We start from the raw sequence: 24,253 nt of genomic DNA, 5'->3' as shown, positions 1-24,253 counted from the left end.
GCCTTGGTGCCCAAGCAGATGGCCTCGGTACCCTAGCAGATGTTCTTGGTGCCCTAGCAGATGACCTTGGTGCCCTAGCAGATGTTACTGGTGCCCTAGCAGATGTCCTTGGTGCCCTAGCAGATAGCCTTGGTGCCCTATGAGATGTTACTGGTGCCCTAGCAGATGTTCTTGGTGCCCTAGCAGATAGCCTTGGTGCCCTATGAGATGTTCTTGGTGCCCTAGCCGATGGCCTTGGTGCCCTAGCAGATAGCCTTGGTGCCCTAGCAGATGTTCTTGGTGCCCTATGAGATGTTCTTGGTGCCCTATGAGATGTTCTTGGTGCCCTAGCAGATAGCCTCGGTGCCCTAGCAGATATCCTTGGTGCCCTAGCAGATGTTCTTGGTGCCCTATGAGATGTTCTTGGTGCCCTAGCCGATGGCCTTGGTGCCCTAGCAGATGGCCTTGGTGCCCTAGCAGATGGCCTTGGTGCCCTAGCCGATGGCCTTGGTGCCCTAGCAGATAGCCTTGGTACCCTAGCAGATAGCCTTGGTGCCCTAGCAGATAGCCTTGGTGCCCTATGAGATGTTCTTGGTGCCCTAGCCGATGGCCTTGGTGCCCTAGCAGATAGCCTTGGTGCCCTAGCAGATGTTCTTGGTGCCCTATGAGATGTTCTTGGTGCCCTATGAGATGTTCTTGGTGCCCTAGCAGATAGCCTCGGTGCCCTAGCAGATATCCTTGGTGCCCTAGCAGATGTTCTTGGTGCCCTATGAGATGTTCTTGGTGCCCTAGCCGATGGCCTTGGTGCCCTAGCAGATAGCCTTGGTGCCCTAGCAGATGGCCTTGGTGCCCTAGCCGATGGCCTTGGTGCCCTAGCAGATAGCCTTGGTACCCTAGCAGATAGCCTTGGTGCCCTAGCAGATAGCCTTGGTGCCCTAGCAGATGTTCTTGGTGCCCTAGCAGATGGCCTTGGTATCCCAGCAGATGTTCTTGGTGCCCTAGCCGATGGCATTGGTGCCCTAGCCGATGGCATTGGTGCCCTAGCAGATAGCCTTGGTGCGCTGGCACCTCTTGAAGGCCATTTGGCCTTGCCCCTAAAATCCTGAAATGCCAGGCCCCTCCCTCATTGGGCCTTTAGGTTTATTATTGCTGGTGATGTTACAACTCACCGTTGTGTTTTGTATCAAAAAGTGGGTTGGGCCTCTTTGTATGTAAGGAGAGAGCAGCGTTCTCTAGTGTTTATTTACAAAGCACTCATGCTGAAACCTCCTATTTATCTATCATCGTTAATTACCAAACCCAGTCACAGGCTTGGATAACACTGGAGGCCCCTTCGGTCTCCACAGAGTTGGGTAAAGCTACTTTTAGTTGTTTTTTTTTTTTTTGTGCCATTTATGTGGAACAACTTTACAGAGCTCTCTGAAATGAAATGAGTAATGATCTGAGACCTCTAAGTTGATACATGTGTCTGTTTCTCTTAATATGTTGTGTGGTTTGTGTATATTGTGTGTTGTTGTATATGTTTGATGTATTTATGCAGGGCTCGTCTGGAAAAGACTCCATAGACTCAGTATGACTTTCCTGTCAAAATAAAGGCTTAATCATTATGTGAAGTTTCCTATGCTGATTGGTTCAGCTCTAACCAGGATGTGTTGTTTGTGTGTTACAGGAGGCACCAGGGACATTGGTTCAGCTCTAACCAGGATGTGGTGTTTGTGTGTTACAGGAGGCACCAGGGACATTGGTTCAGCTCTAACCAGGATGTATTGTTTGTGTGTTACAGGAGGCACCAGGGACATTGGTTCAGCTCTAACCAGGATGTATTGTTTGTGTGTTACAGGAGGCACCAGGGACATTGGTTCAGCTCTAACCAGGATGTGTATGAGACACAGAAGCATCGAGGCCAAGCTCAGAGACTTTTCAATGTAAGGATGTCCTCATTTACAACGACACTACTAGACCATCATTTACAATACATGTCACTTTGAACAAAATTAAGAAGTGTGTGTGTGTGTGTGTGTGTGTAACAGTGTCGTTAAAGTGAGACATTACTGATGAATCTGTAGAATGTCACCCAGCTCAGCCGATTCTCGTCTTTCCCAGCATTCCACTGTCTCGGGCATGTCTGGTCCACGACACACACACACACAGTCACACAGGGGGATCTCTAATTTCTTCAAGGCATTTTGGAGAAATTCTTCTTGCGTCTCCATGGCTGTGACAGTGTGCAGTAGTAAACCTAGGTGCCTGTGGTCTAGCCTAGCTACACACACACACACGCACACACACACACACACACACACACACACATAAATGAAAAACACACACACTGTCTGGCTGTCTCTCTGACAACATGTGTCCAGACCAGAAAGTCCAGGGTGTTATATTAGTCTCAGCTGTCTGGCTCACATCACCACTATGCCCCACCCCCTCACACCACTATGCCCCACCCCCTCATCACCATTATGCCCCACCCCTCATCACTATTATGCCCCGCCCCCTCATCACCAGTATGCCCCACCCCTCATCACCACTATGCCCCACCCCTCATCACCACTATGTCCCACCCCTCATCACCACTATGCCCCGCCCCCTCATCACCACTATGCCCCACCCCCTCATCACCACTATGCCCCGCCCCCTCATCACCACTATGCCCCACCCCCTCATCACCACTATGCCCCACCCCCTCATCACCATTATGCCCCACCCCTCATCACCACTATGTCCTGCCCCCTCATCACCAGTATGCCCCACCCCTCATCACCACTATGCCCTGCCCCCTCATCACCATTATGCCCTGCCCCCTCATCACCATTATGCCCTGCCCCCTCATCACCATTATGCCCCACCCCTCATCACCACTGTGCCCTGCCCCCTCATCACCATTATGCCCCACCCCTCATCACCACTATGTCCCTCTCTACTGAAAGATTGGCCTTTTGGTGGGCTAGGAGAGATCCTAATAAATAATACTGGATTTCTAATGTTTCTCACCCTTGTGATTGCTGTGACCTGCAGGGCTTTCATGGACTGCATGATCAACCCTCTACAGGATCAGATAGAGGAGTGGAAGAGAGGAACCAACACTCTGGATAAGGACCATGCTAAAGGTACCATCATAACATATAGATATATAATAATATAGAGAGGAACCAGCACTCTGGATAAGGACCATGCTAAAGGTATCATCATAACATATAGATATATAATGATATAACCATACACAACAAGCCAGTGTCATATACACTACATGACCAAAAGTATGTGGACACCTGCTCGTCGAACATCGCATTCCAAAATGTTGACCCCATTTCCCCCCCACAGAGTACAAGAAAGTTCGGAGTGAGATCAAGAAGAAGTCTTTAGACACTCTGAAGCTACAGAAGAAGGCAAAGAAAGGTACTCCATCCATCCATCCATCCATCCATCCATCCATCCATCCATCCATCCATCCATCCATCTATCTATCTATCCATCACTTCTCTACTGGCTGAGCCATACAAATATAATTATTACAACATTATGTACGATACATATAATGTCAGTGGGCTTGGCCATATGAAGTATAGTGTGAACCCTGTACCTCTATGGGCTGTCGTTTCCCCTTGAGGTCAAACCTACACAGTCCATGTAGTCTAAAGGAAATAGAGTTGAACGTCAATGAGGCTACTCAGGGACTCTACAGTATTAAACACAGTACATGTTTATGTAACATTTACTATACATAGTACATCTCTTTGTTCCTTTATCATCTCTGAACGTCAATCTCTAACGTACATGTGGTACGCTTAGGCAAATGGACATGCAAATTGAGTTGAACATCCTTCCCTACCGAATGTCTTTACTCTATGCTATGGTTTCGGTTAAGTTTATGTAAGACTGTTCCTGATCCCTGTCAGACTCTGCGGATGGTCAGATATCATCTTGTACACAGGAATCTGTCTAAATGATGTCTGGAAACATGGAGGAGGAAAAACAACAGAGTCAGCTCATGTTGACCGTCATTATACTGAAACCAGGACACTGGCTGTGTCCCAAATGGCATCATGTTCCCTATATAGTGCACTACTTTAGACCAGGGTCTATAGGGCTAGGGCCCAAAAGAAGTGCACTACATAGGAAATAGGGTGCCATTTGGAACAGATTGTCTGCTCAACTTCTGAGTATCAGTTTGTGTCTTCTCCTCGTAGGACAGGGCATCCCAATTGAATAAGCATATGCAGTCAGTCAGTCTTTGTGCAGGCCTGACGCACCATGAAAGGAAATGGAGACGCTATTGAAGAGGTTCAATATGTGTCTAGACAGAGAGACAGATGAGAGAGAGCGTCTATTGGAAGCTCCTATTCAAGCTGTCAGTTATCTTGAGTGACTAAAAGTCCAGTTGAAATTTCAAAATGTCCGTCTTGAAAGCACCAAAACATCTATGCATTTTCTGCATTTCTAAGTGAACTTCAACTTTTTTTGTAACTTCTTTGGCTCAAAAACTGTGCTGTTGTATTTCCATGGTGCAGTATTTAGCAGTATGCACCTGGTCTTGTTCCAGTGTTATTAGAAGTCCTATCTAGAGGAGCAGTATTTAGCAGTATGCACCTGGTCTTCTTGTTCCAGTGTTATTAGATGTCCTACCTAGAAGAGCAGTATTTAACAATGTGCACCAAGTGGCGCAGTGGTCTAAGACACAGCATCTCAGTGCTAGAGGCGTCACTACAGACAACCTGGTTCGATTCCAGACTGTATCACAACTGGCCGTGATTGTGAGTCTCATAGGGCGGAGCACAATTGGCCCAACGTCGTCCGAGTTTGGCAGGTGTAGGCCGTCATACGTATTGATCAAAACCACCTGAAACACTGATCTAGCTAGTCTAAATGTCTTGATAAAAACCAGCTGTAACACTGAACTAGCTAGTCTAAATGTCTTGATCAAAACCAGCTGTAACACTGAACTAGCTGACCTAAATGTCTTGATAAAAACCAGCTGGAACAGGAAACTAGTTAGCCTAAATGTCTTGATTAAAGCCACCTGAAACAATGATATAGCTAGCCTAAATTATCAAAACCTGCAGAAACACTAAACTAGCTAGCCTAAATGTCTTGATCAAAACACCTGAAACCCTGAAGTAGCTAACTAAATGACCAAAACTACCTGAAACCCTGAAGTAGCTAACTAAATGACCAAAACCACTGAACTAGCTAATCTAAATGTCAAAAATCAAAACCACCTGAACTTAAACGCCTTAATTAAAACCACCTGAAACACTGACCTAGCTATCCTAAATGTTTTGATCAAAACCACACTGAACTAGTTAGCCAAAATGACCAAAACTACCTGAAACACTGACCTAGCTATCCTAAATGTTTAGTTTTTCTACAAGATTGAACCAATACACACTTTTCTAGTCTCTCATATGAGAGGCCCTGTGCCCTATGCTATGAGAGGCCCTGTGCCCTATGCTATGAGAGGCCCTGTGCCCTATGCTATGAGAGGCCCTGTGCCCTATGCTATGAGAGGCCCTGTGCCCTATGCTATGAGAGGCCCTGTGCCCTATGCTATGAGAGGCCCTGTGCCCTATGCTATGAGAGGCCCTGTGCCCTATGCTATGAGAGGCCCTGTGCCCTATGCTATGAGAGGCCCTGTGCCCTATGCTATGAGAGGCCCTGTGCCCTATGCTATGAGAGGCCTTGTGCCCTATGCTATGAGAGGCCCTGTGCCCTATGCTATGAGAGGCCCTGTGCCCTATGCTATGAGAGGCCCTATGCTATGAGAGGCCCTGTGCTATGAGAGGCCCTGTGCCCTATGCTATGAGAGGCCCTGTGCCCTATGCTATGAGAGGCCCTGTGCCCTATGCTATGAGAGGCCCTATGCTATGAGAGGCCCTGTGCTATGAGAGGCCCTGTGCCCTATGCTATGAGAGGCCCTGTGCCCTATGCTATGAGAGGCCCTGTGCTTTACTAGGAACTATAAGGAATGGGTCAATCCTGACTTCAAGGGGGAAGTTTTCACCTTTGGACACTTGAACAGGGGAGCGTTTAACGCCATATATCTGTCTAGACTGAATTCTTCAAACATGTTTTTCCAGCTTGGCCTCTTCGTTATAAAGGCTGTTATTAGTGCAACGTGTTCACCCTCACAAACAGTCCTCTTTGGCAGATCAAACAACTAGACCCATGTTGGGTCATATAATGAATGCGGTGATATATGTCAGTGTCGACGCGGACAATTTTGTAAGTCGCTCAGTTTATCCTAAGAGTCTGGCGAAGCTAAAGGGTCATTATTAGACGCACAGTGACGGTCACAGAGACGGTCACAGAGACGGTCACAGAGACGGTCACAGAGACGGTCACAGAGACGGTCACAGAGACAGAGACAGTCACAGAGACAGTGACAGTCACAGTGACAGTCACAGTGACAGTCACAGAGACAGTCACAGTGACAGTCACAGTGGCAGTCACAGTGGCAGTCACAGTGACAGTCACAGAGACAGTCACAGAGACAGTCACAGAGACAGTGACAGTGACAGTGACACTTATTAGCAACATGATTTGTGCAGTCTCCTTCAGGCCTCTTGACTGACTGAAATGTTTTCCTCTTTACGGCCGTGTCGTCGACCTTATTGCCCCCCCCCCCCCCCCGCCGGGTCACTGGGCACCTGTTGTTGTTGCCCTGCAGCTGATGCCCTGGGTAAGTCTGTAACAGGCTGGTGGTCTGTCTGTTAGTCTGTCTGTCAGCCCTCCAGCCTGCTCTGCGGCCTCTCTGTGGGGTCCGGGGTTTCAGTCAGTCTGTCAGTCTACCTTGTGCTGCTATGCTGTTTAGTGTTCCGTTCTGTTCTGCTCCTTCCACTACCCCTCTCTCTTCCTCTCTCTCTTCCTCTGTCTCTCTCTCTTCCTCTGTCTCTCTCTCTCTCTGTCTCTCCTCTCTCTCTCGCTGTCTCACCCCTCTCTCTCTCTCGCTGTCTCTCCTCTCTCTCTCTCCTCTCTCTCGCTGTCTCTCCTCTCTCTCGCTGTCTCTCCTCTCTCTCGCTGTCTCTCCTCTCTCTCTCGCTGTCTCCCCCCTCTCTCTCTCGCTGTCTCTCCTCTCTCTCTCTCCTCTCTCTCGCTGTCTCTCCTCTCTCTGTCTCTCAATGTCTGTCCCCTCTCTCTCGCTGTCTCTCCTCTCTCTCCTCTCTCTCTCTCCTCTCTCTCTCTCCTCTCTCTCGCTGTCTCTCCTCTCTCTCCTCTCTCTCTCCTCTCTCTCTCTCCTCTCTCTCGCTGTCTCTCCTCTCTCTCTCCTCTCTCTCTCTCTCCTCTCTCTCTCTCCTCTCTCTCGCTGTCTCTCCTCTCTCTCTCTCCTCTCTCTTTCTCTCTCTGTGGAGTGCAGACTAACTCTGTTAGTCTAATGTACTGTGTACTACTGTCCTGTCCACTCCTCTGTCCCCTGCTCTGCTTCTTGCTCTCCTGTCTCCTCCTCTGTCCCCTGCTATGCTCCCTACTGTCCTGTCTCCTCCTCTGTCCCCTGCTATGCTCCCTACTGTCCTGTCCACTCCTCTGTCCCCTGCTATGCTTCCTACTGTCCTGTCCCCTCCTCTGTCCCCTGCTCTGCTTCCTACTGTTCTGTCTCCTCCTCTCTCCTTTCTCTTCTCTATCTTCCCTCTCTCTCTCTCTCTCTCTCTCTCTGTTGTTTAATTATCCTGCCTTCACTGCTTCGTGGTTTGTTTTGGTTTCAGTCGTCTTTGTTAATCAGCTCAGCACCACTGAAGCTCACACACACACTAATCATTATCTGTGGAGGTGGAGAACACACACACACACTAATCATTATCTGTGGAGGTGGAGAACACACACACACACACTAATCATTATCTGTGGAGGTGGAGAACACACACACACACACTAATCATTATCTGTGGAGGTGGAGAACACACACACACACTAATCATTATCTGTGGAGGTGGGGAACACACACACACACTAATCATTATCTGTGGAGGTGGGGAACACACACACACACTAATCATTATCTGTGGAGGTGGGGAACACACACACACACTAATCATTATCTGTGGAGGTGGAGAATACACACACACACTAATCATTATCTGTGGAGGTGGGGAACACACACACACACTAATCATTATCTGTGGAGGTGGGGAACACACACACACACTAATCATTATCTGTGGAGGTGGGGAACACACACACACACTAATCATTATCTGTGGAGGTGGGGAACACACACACACACTAATCATTATCTGTGGAGGTGGAGAACACACACACTAATCATTATCTGTGAAGGTGGAGAACACACACACACTAATCATTATCTGTGGAGGTGGGGAACACACACACACACTAATCATTATCTGTGGAGGTGGGGAACACACACACACACTAATCATTATCTGTGGAGGTGGAGAACACACACACTAATCATTATCTGTGAAGGTGGAGAACACACACACACTAATCATTATCTGTGGAGGTGGGGAACACACACACACACACACACTAATCATTATCTGTGGAGGTGGGGAACACACACACACACTAATCATTATCTGTGGAGGTGGGGAACACACACACACACACACTAATCATTATCTGTGGAGGTGGAGAACACACACACACTAATCATTATCTGTGGAGGTGGAGAACACACACACACTAATCATTATCTGTGGAGGTAGAGAACACACACACACACACACACACACACTAATCATTGTCTGTGGAGGTAGAGAACACACACACACACTAATCATTATCTGTGAAGGTGGAGAACACACACACACTAATCATTATCTGTGGAGGTGGAGAACACACACACACACTCATCATTATCTGTGGAGGTGGAGAACACACACACACACACCAATCATTATCTGTGGAGGTGGAGAACACACACACACTAATCATTATCTGTGAAGGTGGAGAACACACACACACACTAATCATTATCTGTGGAGGTGGAGAGCACACACACACACTAATCATTATCTGTGGAGGTGGAGAACACACACACACTAATCATTATCTGTGGAGGTGGAGAACACACACACACACTCATCATTATCTGTGGAGGTGGAGAACACACACACACACACCAATCATTATCTGTGGAGGTGGAGAACACACACACACTAATCATTATCTGTGAAGGTGGAGAACACACACACACACACTAATCATTATCTGTGGAGGTGGAGAGCACACACACACACTAATCATTATCTGTGGAGGTGGAGAACACACACACACTAATCATTATCTGTGGAGGTGGAGAACACACACACACCAGTCATTAAGACAGGAGCACAAAGTGCTGATGTTCCACTCCACCACTCTCACCCCCAGTCTTCCCTAATGATTGGCAGAGGTCACACACAGCCCTTCACAGCATCAGGACAGGGGTCTGCTCAGCATGTAGAGGAAGCTGTGCTGGTCTGTGTTCCCAGTCAGAACAGGGGTCTGCTCGGCATGTAGAGGAAGCTGTGCTGGTCTGTTTTCCCAGTCAGGACAGGGGTCTGCTCAGCATGTAGAGGAAGCTGGTCTGTTTTCCCAGTCAGGACAGGGGTCTGCTCAGCATGTAGAGGAAGCTGTGCTGGTCTGTTTTCCCAGTCAGGACAGGGGTCTGCTCAGCATGTAGAGGAAGCTGGTCTGTTTTCCCAGTCAGGACAGGGGTCTGCTCAGCATGTAGAGGAAGCTGGTCTGTTTTCCCAGTCAGGACAGGGGTCTGCTCAGCATGTAGAGGAAGCTGTGCTGGTCTGTTTTCCCAGTCAGGACAGGGGTCTGCTCAGCATGTAGAGGAAGCTGGTCTGTTTTCCCAGTCAGGACAGGGGTCTGCTCAGCATGTAGAGGAAGCTGTGCTGGTCTGTTTTCCCAGTCAGGACAGGGGTCTGCTCAGCATGTAGAGGAAGCTGGTCTGTTTTCCCAGTCAGGACAGGGGTCTGCTCAGCATGTAGAGGAAGCTGTGCTGGTCTGTTTTCCCAGTCAGGACAGGGGTCTGCTCAGCATGTAGAGGAAGCTGGTCTGTTTTCCCAGAAGGCCAATGGAAACAGACATGTACACCACCGTTCAAAAGTTTGGGGTCACTTAGAAATGTCCTTGTTTTTGAAAGAAAAGCAACAAAAAAATGGCCATTAAAATATCATCATATTGATCAGAAATACAGTGTAGAAATTGTAAATGTTTTAAATGACTGTTGTAACTGGAAACGGCAGATTGTTTAATGGAATATCTACATAGGCGTACAGAGGCCCATTATCAGCAACCATCACTCCTGTGTTCCAATGGCACGTTGTGTTAGCTAATCCTAAATTTATCATTTTAAAAGGCTAATTGATCATTAGAAAACACTTTTGCAATTATGTTAGCACAGCTGAAAACTGTTGTTCTGATTAAAGAAGGGATAAAACTGGCCTTCTTTAGACTAGAGTATCTGGAGCATCAGCATTTGTGGGTTTGATTGCAGGCTCAAAATGGCCAGAAACAAAGACCTTTCTTCTGAAACTCATCAATCTATTCTTGTTCTGAGAAATGAAGGCCATTCCATGTGAGAAATTGCCAAAAAACTGAAGATCTCATACAACGCTGTGTACTACTCCTTTCACAGAACAGCGCACACTGGCTCTAGCCAGAATAGAAAGAGGAGTGGGAGGCCCCGGTGCACAACTGAGCAAGAGGACAAGTACATTAGAGAGTCTAGTTTGAGAAACAGACGCCTCACAAGTCCTCAACTGGCAGCTTCATTAAATAGTACCAGCAAAAACACCAGTCTCAATGTCAACAGTGAAGAGGCGACTCCGGGATGCTGGCCTTCTAGGTAGAGTTGCAAAGAAAAAGCCATATCTCAGACTGGCCAATAAAAAGCCATATCTCAGACTGGCCAATAAAAAGCCATATCTCAGACTGGCCAATAAAAAGCAAAACAATTAAGATGGGCAAAAGAACAGAGACACTGGACAGAGGAACAAGGACATTTATAAGTGACCCCAAACTTTTGAAAGGTAGCGTGTGTGTTTTAGTTGTCTTCCTTGGAGAGAGGGCTGCTCTACTCACCTGGAACCTATGTTGTTTGGTATGATGTTTTCAACAGGCCCCAGACTTAGAGGGACAACTGGGATTCTGGGACATTTTATCAGTCAAATGAAGATAAGGGACTGAGGATAATCTCAGACTTGGAGGGAGGGGGGGGGGGAGAGGTAATGTACAGAGCTAACAGTAACAGAGAGGGAATGGACTCACAACTGCAGCCTCTCACTGAATATTTATGATTTCATACTGTATCGTATGAAAGGAGTTCACTCTAGTTTAATATTTATGATTCTATGCTGTACCGTATGAGGGGAGTTCTCTCTAGTTTAATATTTATGATTTCATACTGTAGTTCACTCTAGTTTAATATTTATGATTTCATACTGTATTTCACTCTAGTTTAATATTTATTATTCTATGCTGTACCGTATGAGGGGAGTTCTCTCTAGTTTAATATTTATGATTTCATACTGTAGTTCACTCTAGTTTAATATTTATGATTATATACTGTAGTTCTCTCTAGTTTAATATTTATGATTCTATACTGTAGTTCTCTCTAGTTGTGGCCTCATTTCATCTGATGGAAGAGCAGGCGGTGCTGATTAATCAGTTCTAGAGCCTGCAAGCTGCCTTCTGTAACTGACCTATATCTCCAAGGCATCCAGTTTTGACACACATATTGTAACTAATGATCTAGTATGAGTTTCTCCTCTCTCTTAGTCCTCAGTTAGCCCCTGGATGAACAACACAGTCTGACAGTAGTTTCTCCTCTCTCTTAGTCCTCAGTTAGCCCCTGGATGAACAACACAGTGTGACAGTGAGACTGTAGTTTCTCCTGTCTCTTAGTCCTCAGTTAGCCCTTGTCCTGTCTGTTCTGCTCTCTGTCTCATTCCCTCCTCCTGTCCTGTCCTCCCTCATCTAGCCCTGTCCTGCCTGTTCTGCTCTCTGTCTCATTCCCTCCTCCTGTTCTGTCCTCCCTCATCGTGTCCTGTACTGTCTGTTCTGCTCTCTGTCTCACTCCCTCCTCCTGTCCTGTCTGTTCTGCTCTCTGTCTCACTCCCTCCTCCTGTCCTGTCTGTTCTGCTCTCTGTCTCACTCCCTCCTCCTGTCCTGTCCTCCCTCATCTAGCCCTGTCCTGTCTGTTCTGCTCTCTGTCTCACTCCCTCCTCCTGTCCTGTCCTCCCCTGTCTATCCCTGTCCTGTCTGTTCTGCTCTCTGTCTCACTCCCTCCTCCTGTTCTGTCCTCCCTCATCTAGCCCTGTCCTGTCTGTTCTGCTCTGTCTCACTCCCTCCTCCTGTCCTGTCTGTTCTGCTCTCTGTCTCACACCCTCCTCCTGTCCTGTCCTCCCTCATCTAGCCCTGTCCTGTCTGTTCTGCTCTGTCTCACTCCCTCCTCCTGTCCTGTCTGTTCTGCTCTGTCTCACTCCCTCCTCCTGTCCTGTCTGTTCTGCTCTCTGTCTCACTCCCTCCTCCTGTCCTGTCCTCCCTCATCTAGCCCTGTCCTGTCTACTCTGCTCTCTGTCTCACTCCCTCCTCCTGTCCTGTCCTCCCTCATCTAGCCCTGTCCTGTCTGCTCTGCTCTCTGTCTCACTCCCTCCTCCTGTCCTGTCCTCCCCTGTCTGGCCCTGCCCTGTCTGTTCTGCTCTATCTCACTCCCTCCTCCTGTCCTGTCCTCCCCTGTCTGTTATCAAACCAATGTGATAAACTCTCCAACCCTCTGCCCACATGTTGTCTGGCTAGTCTGAAAGCTCTGCCAGAGGAGGGAATGAGTGTACAGGGTGACTGGGTTCCTACCAACTGTCTGTTAGATACTGTGTTTGAGGCATTGCAGTAGCATGAACTTCTGATGCATGTTATCTAATGAATTATTGTCAGAGATTCATTCCTGTCCCAATGTTTGTGCCACGATAGGGTCTTGTGTGGGTATGGTTTGGTATGGTATGGGTTGGTATGGGTTTGGTATGGTTTGGATTGGTATATTTTGGTATGGTTTGGTATGGTTCGGTATGGTTTGGTATGGTATGGTTTGGTATGGTATGGGTTGGTATGGTTTGGATTGGTATATTTTGGTATGGTTTGGTATGGGTTGGTATGGTATGGGTTGGTATGGGTTGGTATGGTTTGGGCTGGTATGGTATGGTTTGGTATGGTTTGGGTTGGTATGGTATGGTTTGGTATGGTTTGGGTTGGTATGGTATGGATTGGTATATTTTGGTATGGTTTGGTATGGGTTGGTATGGTATGGGTTGGTATGGTATGGGTTGGTATGGGTTGGTATGGTTTGGGCTGGTATGGTATGGTTTGGTATGGTTTGGGTTGGTATGGTATGGTTTGGTAGGGTTTGGGTTGGTATGGTATGTTTCGGTATGGTTTGGTATGGTTTGGGCTGGTATGGTATGTTTCGGTATGGTTTGGTATGGTTTGGGCTGGTATGGTATGTTTCGGTATGGTTTGGTATGGTTTGGGCTGGTATGGTATGTTTCGGTATGGTTTGGTATGGTTTGGGATGGTTTGGGATGGTATGGGCTGGTATGGTATGTTTCGGTATGGTTTGGTATGGTTTGGGATGGTTTGGGATGGTATGGGCTGGTATGGTATGTTTCGGTATGGTATGGTATGGTTTAGTATGGTTTGGTATGGTATGGTTTAGTATGGTTTAGTATGGTTTGGTATGGTATGGTTTGGTATGGGTTTAGTATGGTTTGGTATGGTATGGGTTGGTATGGTTTTGGTATGGTTTGGTATGGTATGGTTTGGTATGGTTTAGTATGGTTTGGGTTGGTATGGTATGTTTCGGTATGGTTTGGTATGGTTTGGGCTGGTATGGTATGTTTCGGTATGGTTTGGTATGGTTTGGGCTGGTATGGTATGTTTCGGTATGGTTTGGTATGGTTTGGGATGGTTTGGGATGGTTTGGGCTGGTATGGTATGTTTCGGTATGGTTTGGTATGGTTTGGTATGGTATGGTTTGGTATGGTTTGGTATGGTTTGGTATGGTATGGGTTGGTATGGGTTGGTATTGTATGGTTTAGGTAGGTATGTTTCGGTATGGTTTGGTATGGTATGGTTTAGTATGGTTTAGTATGGTTTGGTATGGTATGGTTTAGTATGGTTTAGTATGGTTTGGTATGGTATGGTTTAGTATGGTTTAGTATGGTTTGGTATGGTATGGTTTGGTATGGTTTAGTATGGTTTGGTATGGTATGGTTTAGTATGGTTTAGTATGGTTTGGTATGGTATGGGTTGGTATGGTTTTGGTATGGTTTGGTATGGTATGGTTTGGTATGGTTTAGTATGGTTTGGTATGGTATGGGTTGGTATGGGTTTGGTATGGTTTAGTATGGTTTGGTATGGTATGGTTTGGGATGGTTTGGTATGGTTTGGGTTGGTATGGTATGTTTCGGTATGGTTTGGTATGGTATGTTTCGGTATGGTATGTTTCGGTATGGTTTTGGTATGGTATGGGTTGGTATGGGTTTGGTATGGTTTAGTATGGTTTGGTATGGTATGGTTTGGGATGGTTTGGTATGGTTTGGGTTGGTATGGTATGTTTCGGTATGGTTTGGTATGGTATGTTTCGGTATGGTATGTTTCGGTATGGTTTTGGTATGGTATGGGTTGGTATGGGTTTGGTATGGTTTAGTATGGTTTGGTATGGTATGGTTTGGGATGGTTTGGTATGGTTTGGGTTGGTATGGTATGTTTCGGTATGGTTTGGTATGGTATGTTTCGGTATGGTATGTTTCGGTATGGTTTGGTATGGTATGTTTAGGTAGGTATGTTTCGGTATGGTTTGGTATGGTTTGGTATGGTATGGTTTGGTATGGTTTAGTATGGTTTGGTATGGTATGGTTTGGGATGGTTTGGTATGGTTTGGGTTGGTATGGTATGTTTCGGTATGGTTTGGTATGGTATGTTTCGGTATGGTATGTTTCGGTATGGTTTGGTATGGTATGTTTCGGTATGGTATGTTTCGGTATGGTTTGGTATGGTATGTTTCGGTATGGTATGTTTCGGTATGGTTTGGTATGGTATGTTTCGGTATGGTATGTTTCGGTATGGTTTGGTATGGTATGGTATGTTTCGGTATGGTTTGGTATGTTGTCTGTGGCTTCAGGCAGAGGAAGCAGCAATCTGGCCCTCGTCATTGACACAGAGATAAAGACATAACACACACACACACTCACACACACACACACACACACACACACACACACACACACACACTCACACTCACACTCACACTCACACACACACACACCAACATCCGACTGCCTTAGACACTGTGTAAAAACAGTGCATTCCATGGTCAGAGGGTAACACCAACCAGGGCTGGACTTTTTGACGAGGGCACTTTTCTAAATCCAGGCAGCTCTCATAGAAATCAGAGTAATTATATGTCTTGTGAAAAGCTTTTCTTTGATCCTAGTTGTTATGTAAAAGTATAGAGTCATTTTAACTGTAGGTGTCAGTTTGAGTTCCCAGTTCCGGTCACGCTTCATCTCCTCTGATCGTTTCCCCAAAATCCTAGAACAGTTTAAATAATTCTATAAACACAACATTTCTCCCATATTTCTCAAGAGCGCTGGAACGGCAGCCAAACCAAAATGGGTAAATGTTTGGATTCCTAGATGGAAATATCATCCATCCATTGTGTTAAACGACTACTGGATAATCTTGAGTTTCCCCAAAATGTCTAAGTTACGTTCTCACTGCTCATTGAAGCGCAACGATGCAGTCATACGTTTGACTTACAGTAGCAGCCTATTCTGGTGTTGTCATCCACAAAGCCTCAGGGTCAAACCTCACTGTTGAGAAACAGTTTACTTACATTTTCCAGCCTGGTTGGGACCTTGATGGGGTCTAGGAGAGGCTGGTGACAAAAAGTTAGATAATACCCCTGGACGGGCTGGCTGCTTAGGCCGAGTCCAGGAGGGAGGGGGAGGGAGGGAGGGAGGGAGGGAGGGAGAGAGGGAGAGAGGGAGAGAGGGAGTGAGAGGGAGAGAGAGAGGGAGAGAGAGAGAGAGAGAGAGAGAGAGAGAGAGAGAGAGAGAGAGAGAGAGAGAGAGAGAGAGAGAGAGAGAGAGAGAGAGAGAGAGAGAGAGAGAGAGAGAGAGAGAGAGAGAGAGAGAGAGAGAGAGAGAGAGAGAGAGAGAGAGAGAGAGAGAGAGAGAGAGAGAGAATAGTCTGCCAGTCTTCAAGGACAGGATAAACAACAGAAGCCCAGTAGTGATAAGTTACAATATGACACCATGACCGTTGTCCTCTCATACATCATACCTACATTGCACATGGAATATTCACAAAAGAGCAGACTCCAAGATAAATCAAGGGCCCTCAAATACATATTAGTCCCAGGTCTGTGGTGAAGAGCCCCCAGTGTGATGTGAGTGATGTGTAATGATAGTAGCAGTATGTTAACAGTAGCGGTGTGTCCCAGGTCTGTGGTGAAGAGCCCCCCAGTGTGATGTGTAATGATCGTACCAGTATATTAACAGTAGCGGTGTGTCTGTGGTGAAGAGCCACCCCAGTGTGATGTGTAATGACAGTACCAGTATATTAACAGTAGCGGTGTGTCCCAGGTCTGTGGTGAAGAGCCCCCCCCAGTGTGATGTGTAATGACAGTACCAGTATATTAACAGTAGCGGTGTGTCCCAGGTCTGTGGTGAAGAGCCCCCCCAGTGTGATGTGTAATGACAGTACCAGTATATTAACAGTAGCGGTGTGTCTGTGGTGAAGAGCCCCCCAGTGTGATGTGTAATGACAGTACCAGTATATTAACAGTAGCGGTGTGTCCCAGGTCTGTGTTGAAGAGCCCCCCAGTGTGATGTGTAATGACAGTAGCAGTATATTAACAGTAGCGGTGTGTCCCAGGTCTGTGGTGAAGAGCCCCCCAGTGTGATGTGTAATGACAGTACCAGTATATTAACAGTAGCGGTGTGTCCCAGGGCGAGGAGACGTCCAGTCCCAGTGTGATGTGTAATGATAGTACCAGTATATTAACAGTAGTGGTGTGTCCCAGGTCTGTGGTGAAGAGCCCCCCCCCCCCCCCCAGTGTGATGTGTAATGATAGTACCAGTATATTAACAGTAGCGGTGTGTCCCAGGTCTGTGGTGAAGAGCCCCCCCCCCCCCCCCCCCAGTGTGATGTGTAATGATAGTACCAGTATATTAACAGTAGCGGTGTGTCCCAGGGCGAGGAGACGTCCAGTCCCAGTGTGATGTGTAATGATAGTACCAGTATATTAACAGTAGCGGTGTGTCCCAGGTCTGTGGTGAAGAGCCCCCCCCAGTGTGATGTGTAATGACAGTACCAGTATATTAACAGTAGCGGTGTGTCCCAGGTCTGTGGTGAAGAGCCCCCCAGTGTTATGTGTAATGACAGTACCAGTATATTAACAGTAGCGGTGTGTCCCAGGTCTGTGGTGAAGAGCCCCCCCAGTGTGATGTGTAATGACAGTACCAGTATATTAACAGTAGCGGTGTGTCCCAGGTCTGTGGTGAAGAGCCCCCCAGTGTTATGTGTAATGATAGTACCAGTATATTAACAGTAGCGGTGTGTCCCAGGGCGAGGAGACGTCCAGTCCCAGTGTGATGTGTAATGACAGTAGCAGTATATTAACAGTAGCGGTGTGTCCCAGGTCTGTGGTGAAGAGCCCCCCAGTGTGATGTGTAATGACAGTACCAGTATATTAACAGTAGCGGTGTGTCCCAGGGCGAGGAGACGTCCAGCCCCAGCTGAACAGTGCCATGCAGGACGTCAGTGATAAGTACCTGCTGCTGGAGGAGACGGAGAAACAGGCCGTCAGGAAGGCCCTCGTCGAGGAGAGGAGCAGGTTGTGCACCTTCGTCTCCATGCTACGACCTGTCGTGGTGAGTCATAACATAACACACACACTAACACACACAACACAGAGGTCAGAGGTCAGGCTAAGGCCGTGCTGGTGAGTCATAACATAACACACACACTAACACAGAGGTCAGAGGTCAGGCTAAGGTTGTGGTGGTGAGTCATAACATAACACACACACAACACAGAGGTCAGAGGTCAGGCTAAGGCCGTGGTGGTGAGTCCGTTGGCAATACACACACCACCAACACAAACACAGAAACCCGAAACAGAGCCGTAGGGCCTCCCCAATGGGAGATGCTGATTCCTCATTAACACCCAGAGGAAATGTTCTGTTCCTCATTAACACCCAGAGGAAATGTTCTGTTCCTCATTAACACCCAGAGGAAATGTTCCTCATTGACACCCAGAGGAAATGTTCCTCATTGACACCCAGAGGAAATGTTCCTCATTGACACCCAGAGGAAATGTTCCTCATTAACACCCAGAGGAAATGTTCCTCATTAACACCCAGAGGAAATGTTCCTCATTAACACCCAGAGGAAATGTTCTGTTCCTCATTAACACCCAGAGGAAATGTTCTGTTCCTCATTAACACCCAGAGGAAATGTTCCTCATTGACACCCAGAGGAAATGTTCCTCATTGACACCCAGAGGAAATGTTCCTCATTGACACCCAGAGGAAATGTTCCTCATTAACACCCAGAGGAAATGTTCCTCATTAACACCCAGAGGAAATGTTCCTCATTAACACCCAGAGGAAATGTTCCTCATTAACACCCAGAGGAAATGTTCCTCATTAACACCCAGAGGAAATGTTCCTCATTGACACCCAGAGGAAATGTTCCTCATTGACACCCAGAGGAGATGTTCTGTTCCTCATTAACACCCAGAGGATATGTTCCTCATTGACACCCAGAGGAGATGTTCCATAAGAAGCACATTGCTGACGTTTCAGTTTAAGATGTTGTTGTTGTTGTTGTTGTTGTGAGCAGTATGAGTAGGACTGATGACATCACCTGGATAAATGCAGGATCAATAAACACATTGTGATCCTTCCAGGATGAGGAGATCTCCATGCTAGGAGAGGTCACCCACCTCCAGACCATATCTGACGACCTCAAGATGCTGACCATGGACCCTCACAAGCTGCCCCCCGCCAGCGAACAGGTACCGTATCCCTGACCCTAACCCTGACCCTAACCCTGACCCTGACCCTAACCCTGACCCTGACCCTAACCCTAAACCCTGATCCTGACCCTGACCCTAACCCTAAACCCTGACCCTAAACCCTGACCCTAACCCTAAACCCTAACCCTGACCCTGACCCTAACCCTGATCCTGACCCTGACCCTAACCCTAAACCCTGACCCTAAACCCTAACCCTGACCCTGACCCTAACCCTAAACCCTAACCCTGACCCTAACCCTGACCCTGACCCTGATCCTGACGCTAACCCTGACCCTAACCCTGACCCTGACCCTAACCCTAAACCCTGATCCTGACCCTGACCCTAACCCTAAACCCTGATCCTGACCCTGACCCTAACCCTAACCCTGACCCTAACCCTGACCGTATCCCTGACCCTAATCCTAACCCTAACCCTGACCCTGACCTTATCCCTGAACCTAACCCTGACCCTAACCCTGACCGTATCCCTGACCCTAACCCTAACCCTGACCGTATCCCTGACCCTAACCCTGACCGTATCCCTGACCCTAACCCTAACCTTGACCGTATCCCTGACCCTAACCCTGACCCTAACCCTGACCGTATCCCTGAACCTGACCCTAACCCTGACCGTATCCCTGAACCTGACCCTAACCCTGACCCTATCCCTGAACCTGACCCTAACCCTGACCCTAACCCTGACCGTATCCCTGAACCTGACCCTAACCCTGACCGTATCCCTGAACCTGACCCTAACCCTGACCGTATCCCTGAACCTGACCCTAACCCTGACCGTATCCCTGACCCTAACCCTGACCGTATCCCTGAACCTGACCCTAACCCTGACCGTATCCCTGACCCTAACCCTGACCGTATCCCTGAACCTGACCCTAACCCTGACCCTAACCCTGACCCTGACCGTATCCCTGACCCTGACCCTAACCCTGACCGTATCCCTAACCCTGACCCTGACCGTATCCCTGACCGTATCCCTAACCCTGACCCTGACCGTATCCCTGACCCTAACCCTGACCGTATCCCTGACCCTAACCCTGACCCTGACCGTATCCCTGACCCTAACCCTGACCGTATCCCTGACCCTGACCCTAACCCTGACCCTGACCGTATCCCTGACCCTAACCCTGACCGTATCCCTGACCCTGACCGTATCCCTAACCCTAACCCTAACCCTGACCGTATCCCTGACCCTAACCCTGACCGAATCCCTGACCCTGACCCTAACCTTGACCGTATCCCTGACCCTAACCCTGACCCTGACCCTGACCATATCCCTGACCCTAACCCTGACCCTAACCCTGACCGTATCCCTGAACCTGACCCTAACCCTGACCGTATCCCTGAACCTGACCCTAACCCTGACCGTATCCCTAACCCTAACCCTGACCGTATCCCTGAACCTGACCCTAACCCTGACCGTATCCCTGACCCTAACCCTGACCCTGACCGTATCCCTGACCCTAACCCTAACCGTATCCCTGACCCTGACCCTAACCCTGACCGTATCCCTAACCCTGACCCTGACCGTATCCCTGACCGTATCCCTAACCCTGACCCTGACCGTATGCCTGACCCTAACCCTAACCGTATCCCTGACCCTAACCCTGACCCTGACCGTATCCCTGACTCTAACCCTGACCGTATCCCTGACCCTAACCCTGACCCTGACCCTAACCCTGACCGTATCCCTGACCCTGACCGTATCCCTGACCCTGACCGTATCCCTGACCCTAACCCTGACCGTATCCCTGACCCTAACCCTGACCGTATCCCTGACCCTGACCCTGACCCTAACCCTGACCGTATCCCTGACCCTGACCGTATCCCTAACCCTGACCCTGACCCTAACCCTGACCGTATCCCTGACCCCGACCGTATCCCTGACCCTGACCCTGACCCTGACCGTATCCCTGACCCTGACCGTATCCCTGACCCTGACCCTAACCCTGACCCTGACCGTATCCCTGACCCTGACCGTATCCCTGACCCTGACCCTAACCCTGACCCTGACCGTATCCCTGACCCTGACCGTATCCCTGACCCTGACCCTAACCCTGACCCTGACCGTATCCCTGACCCTGACCGTATCCCTGACCCTGACCCTAACCCTGACCCTGACCGTATCCCTGACCCTGGCCGTATCCCTGACCCTGACCCTAACCCTGACCCTGACCGTATCCCTGACCATGACCCTAACCCTGACCCTGACCGTATCCCTGACCCTGACCGTATCCCTGACCCTATCCCTGACCCTAACTCCTGAGACTACAGGGTTCCATTTCATATCTGTCCCATGTGTTTCCTCCTCAGACTACAGGGTTCCATTTCATATCTGTCCCATGTGTTTCCTCCTCAGACTACAGGGTTCCATTTCATATCTGTCCCATGTGTTTCCTCCTCAGACTACAGGGTTCCATTTCATATCTGTCCCATGTGTTTCCTCCTCAGACTACAGGGTTCCATTTCATATCTGTCCCATGTGTTTCCTCCTCAGACTATAGGGTTCCATTTCCTATCTGTCCCATGTGTTTCCTCCTCAGACTACAGGGTTCCATTTCATATCTGTCCCATGTGTTTCCTCCTCAGACTACAGGGTTCCATTTCATATCTGTCCCATGTGTTTCCTCCTCAGACTACAGGGTTCCATTTCATATCTGTCCCATGTGTTTCCTCCTCAGACTACAGGGTTCCATTTCATATCTGTCCCATGTGTTTCCTCCTCAGACTACAGGGTTCCATTTCATATCTGTCCCATGTGTTTCCCCCTCAGACTACAGGGTTCCATTTCATATCTGTCCCATGTGTTTCCCCCTCAGACTACAGGGTTCCATTTCATATCTGTCCCATGTGTTTCCCCCTCAGACTACAGGGTTCCATTTCATATCTGTCCCATGTGTTTCCCCCTCAGACTACAGGGTTCCATTTCATATCTGTCCCATGTGTTTCCTCCTCAGACTATAGGGTTCCATTTCATATCTGTCCCATGTGTTTCCTCCTCAGACTATAGGGTTCCATTTCATATCTGTCCCATGTGTTTCCCCCTCAGACTACAGGGTTCCATTTCATATCTGTCCCATGTGTTTCCCCCTCAGACTACAGGGTTCCATTTCATATCTGTCCCATGTGTTTCCTCCTCAGACTACAGGGTTCCATTTCATATCTGTCCCATGTGTTTCCTCCTCAGACTACAGGGTTCCATTTCATATCTGTCCCATGTGTTTCCCCCTCAGACTACAGGGTTCCATTTCATATCTGTCCCATGTGTTTCCTCCTCAGACTACAGGGTTCCATTTCATATCTGTCCCATGTGTTTCCTCCTCAGACTATAGGGCTCCATTTCATATCTGTCCCATGTGTTTCCCCCTCAGACTATAGGGTTCCATTTCATATCTGTCCCATGTGTTTCCCCCTCAGACTACAGGGTTCCATTTAATATCTGTCCCATGTGTTTCCTCCTCAGACTACAGGGTTCCATTTCATATCTGTCCCATGTGTTTCCTCCTCAGACTACAGGGTTCCATTTCATATCTGTCCCATGTGTTCCCTCCTCAGACTACAGGGTTCCATTTCATATCTGTCCCATGTGTTTCCCCCTCAGACTACAGGGTTCCATTTCATATCTGTCCCATGTGTTTCCCCCTCAGACTACAGGGTTCCATTTCATATCTGTCCCATGTGTTTCCCCCTCAGACTATAGGGTTCCATTTCATATCTGTCCCATGTGTTTCCCCCTCAGACTACAGGGTTCCATTTCATATCTGTCCCATGTGTTTCCTCCTCAGACTACAGGGTTCCATTTCATATCTGTCCCATGTGTTTCCTCCTCAGACTACAGGGTTCCATTTCATATCTGTCCCATGTGTTTCCTCCTCAGACTACAGGGTTCCATTTCATATCTGTCCCATGTGTTTCCCCCTCAGACTACAGGGTTCCATTTCATATCTGTCCCATGTGTTTCCCCCTCAGACTACAGGGTTCCATTTCATATCTGTCCCATGTGTTTCCCCCTCAGACTACAGGGTTCCATTTCATATCTGTCCCATGTGTTTCCTCCTCAGACTACAGGGTTCCATTTCATATCTGTCCCATGTGTTTCCTCCTCAGACTACAGGGTTCCATTTCATATCTGTCCCATGTGTTTCCTCCTCAGACTATAGGGTTCCATTTCATATCTGTCCCATGTGTTTCCTCCTCAGACTACAGGGTTCCATTTCATATCTGTCCCATGTGTTTCCTCCTCAGACTACAGGGTTCCATTTCATATCTGTCCCATGTGTTTCCTCCTCAGACTACAGGGTTCCATTTCATATCTGTCCCATGTGTTTCCTCCTCAGACTATAGGGTTCCATTTCATATCTGTCCCATGTGTTTCCTCCTCAGACTATAGGGTTCCATTTCATATTTGTCCCATGTGTTTCCTCCTCAGACTACAGGGTTCCATTTCATATCTGTCCCATGTGTTTCCTCCTCAGACTACAGGGTTCCATTTCATATCTGTCCCATGTGTTTCCTCCTCAGACTACAGGGTTCCATTTCATATCTGTCCCATGTGTTTCCTCCTCAGACTACAGGGTTCCATTTCATATCTGTCCCATGTGTTTCCTCCTCAGACTACAGGGTTCCATTTCATATCTGTCCCATGTGTTTCCTCCTCAGACTACAGGGTTCCATTTCATATCTGTCCCATGTGTTTCCTCCTCAGACTACAGGGTTCCATTTCATATCTGTCCCATGTGTTTCCCCCTCAGACTACAGGGTTCCATTTCATATCTGTCCCATGTGTTTCCCCCTCAGACTACAGGGTTCCATTTCATATCTGTCCCATGTGTTTCCCCCTCAGACTACAGGGTTCCATTTCATATCTGTCCCATGTGTTTCCCCCTCAGACTACAGGGTTCCATTTCATATCTGTCCCATGTGTTTCCCCCTCAGACTACAGGGTTCCATTTCATATCTGTCCCATGTGTTTCCCCCTCAGACTACAGGGTTCCATTTCATATCTGTCTCATGTGTTTCCTCCTCAGACTACAGGGTTCCATTTCATATCTGTCTCATGTGTTTCCTCCTCAGACTACAGGGTTCCATTTCATATCTGTCCCATGTGTTTCCCCCTCAGACTACAGGGTTCCATTTCATATCTGTCCCATGTGTTTCCTCCTCAGACTACAGGGTTCCATTTCATATCTGTCTCATGTGTTTCCTCCTCAGACTACAGGGTTCCATT

The 24,253-nt window shown here is 48.0% G+C and overlaps 1 protein-coding gene across 11 annotated transcripts in view; it reads left to right on the top strand.

Annotated features, from left to right (window-relative positions):
- Positions 1 to 24,253, top strand: part of LOC110512975 (protein MTSS 1) — a 117,509-nt gene that overhangs the window by 74,378 nt on the left and 18,878 nt on the right. For 6 of the 11 annotated variants that reach the window (XM_090216294.1, XM_090216267.1, XM_090216248.1 and 3 more), the window contains exons 4-9: positions 1,820 to 1,904; positions 3,001 to 3,092; positions 3,307 to 3,381; positions 6,650 to 6,661; positions 17,707 to 17,864; positions 18,904 to 19,011. In XM_090216294.1, the coding sequence (XP_090072420.1) occupies positions 1,820 to 1,904; positions 3,001 to 3,092; positions 3,307 to 3,381; positions 6,650 to 6,661; positions 17,707 to 17,864; positions 18,904 to 19,011 (530 nt within the window). The remainder of the gene's footprint in view (positions 1 to 1,819; positions 1,905 to 3,000; positions 3,093 to 3,306; positions 3,382 to 6,649; positions 6,662 to 17,706; positions 17,865 to 18,903; positions 19,012 to 24,253) is intronic. The other 5 variants (XM_090216253.1, XM_090216290.1, XM_090216274.1 and 2 more) reach the window with 1 other exon arrangement.

Source organism: Oncorhynchus mykiss, chromosome 2, assembly GCF_057628025.1.
Source record: "Oncorhynchus mykiss isolate SJ-2025 chromosome 2, ASM5762802v1, whole genome shotgun sequence".
NCBI classification, from domain to species: domain Eukaryota; kingdom Metazoa; phylum Chordata; class Actinopteri; order Salmoniformes; family Salmonidae; genus Oncorhynchus; species Oncorhynchus mykiss.
The sequence above is the reverse complement of the archived record's forward strand: the minus strand, read 5'-3'. Positions and strand labels throughout refer to the sequence as shown.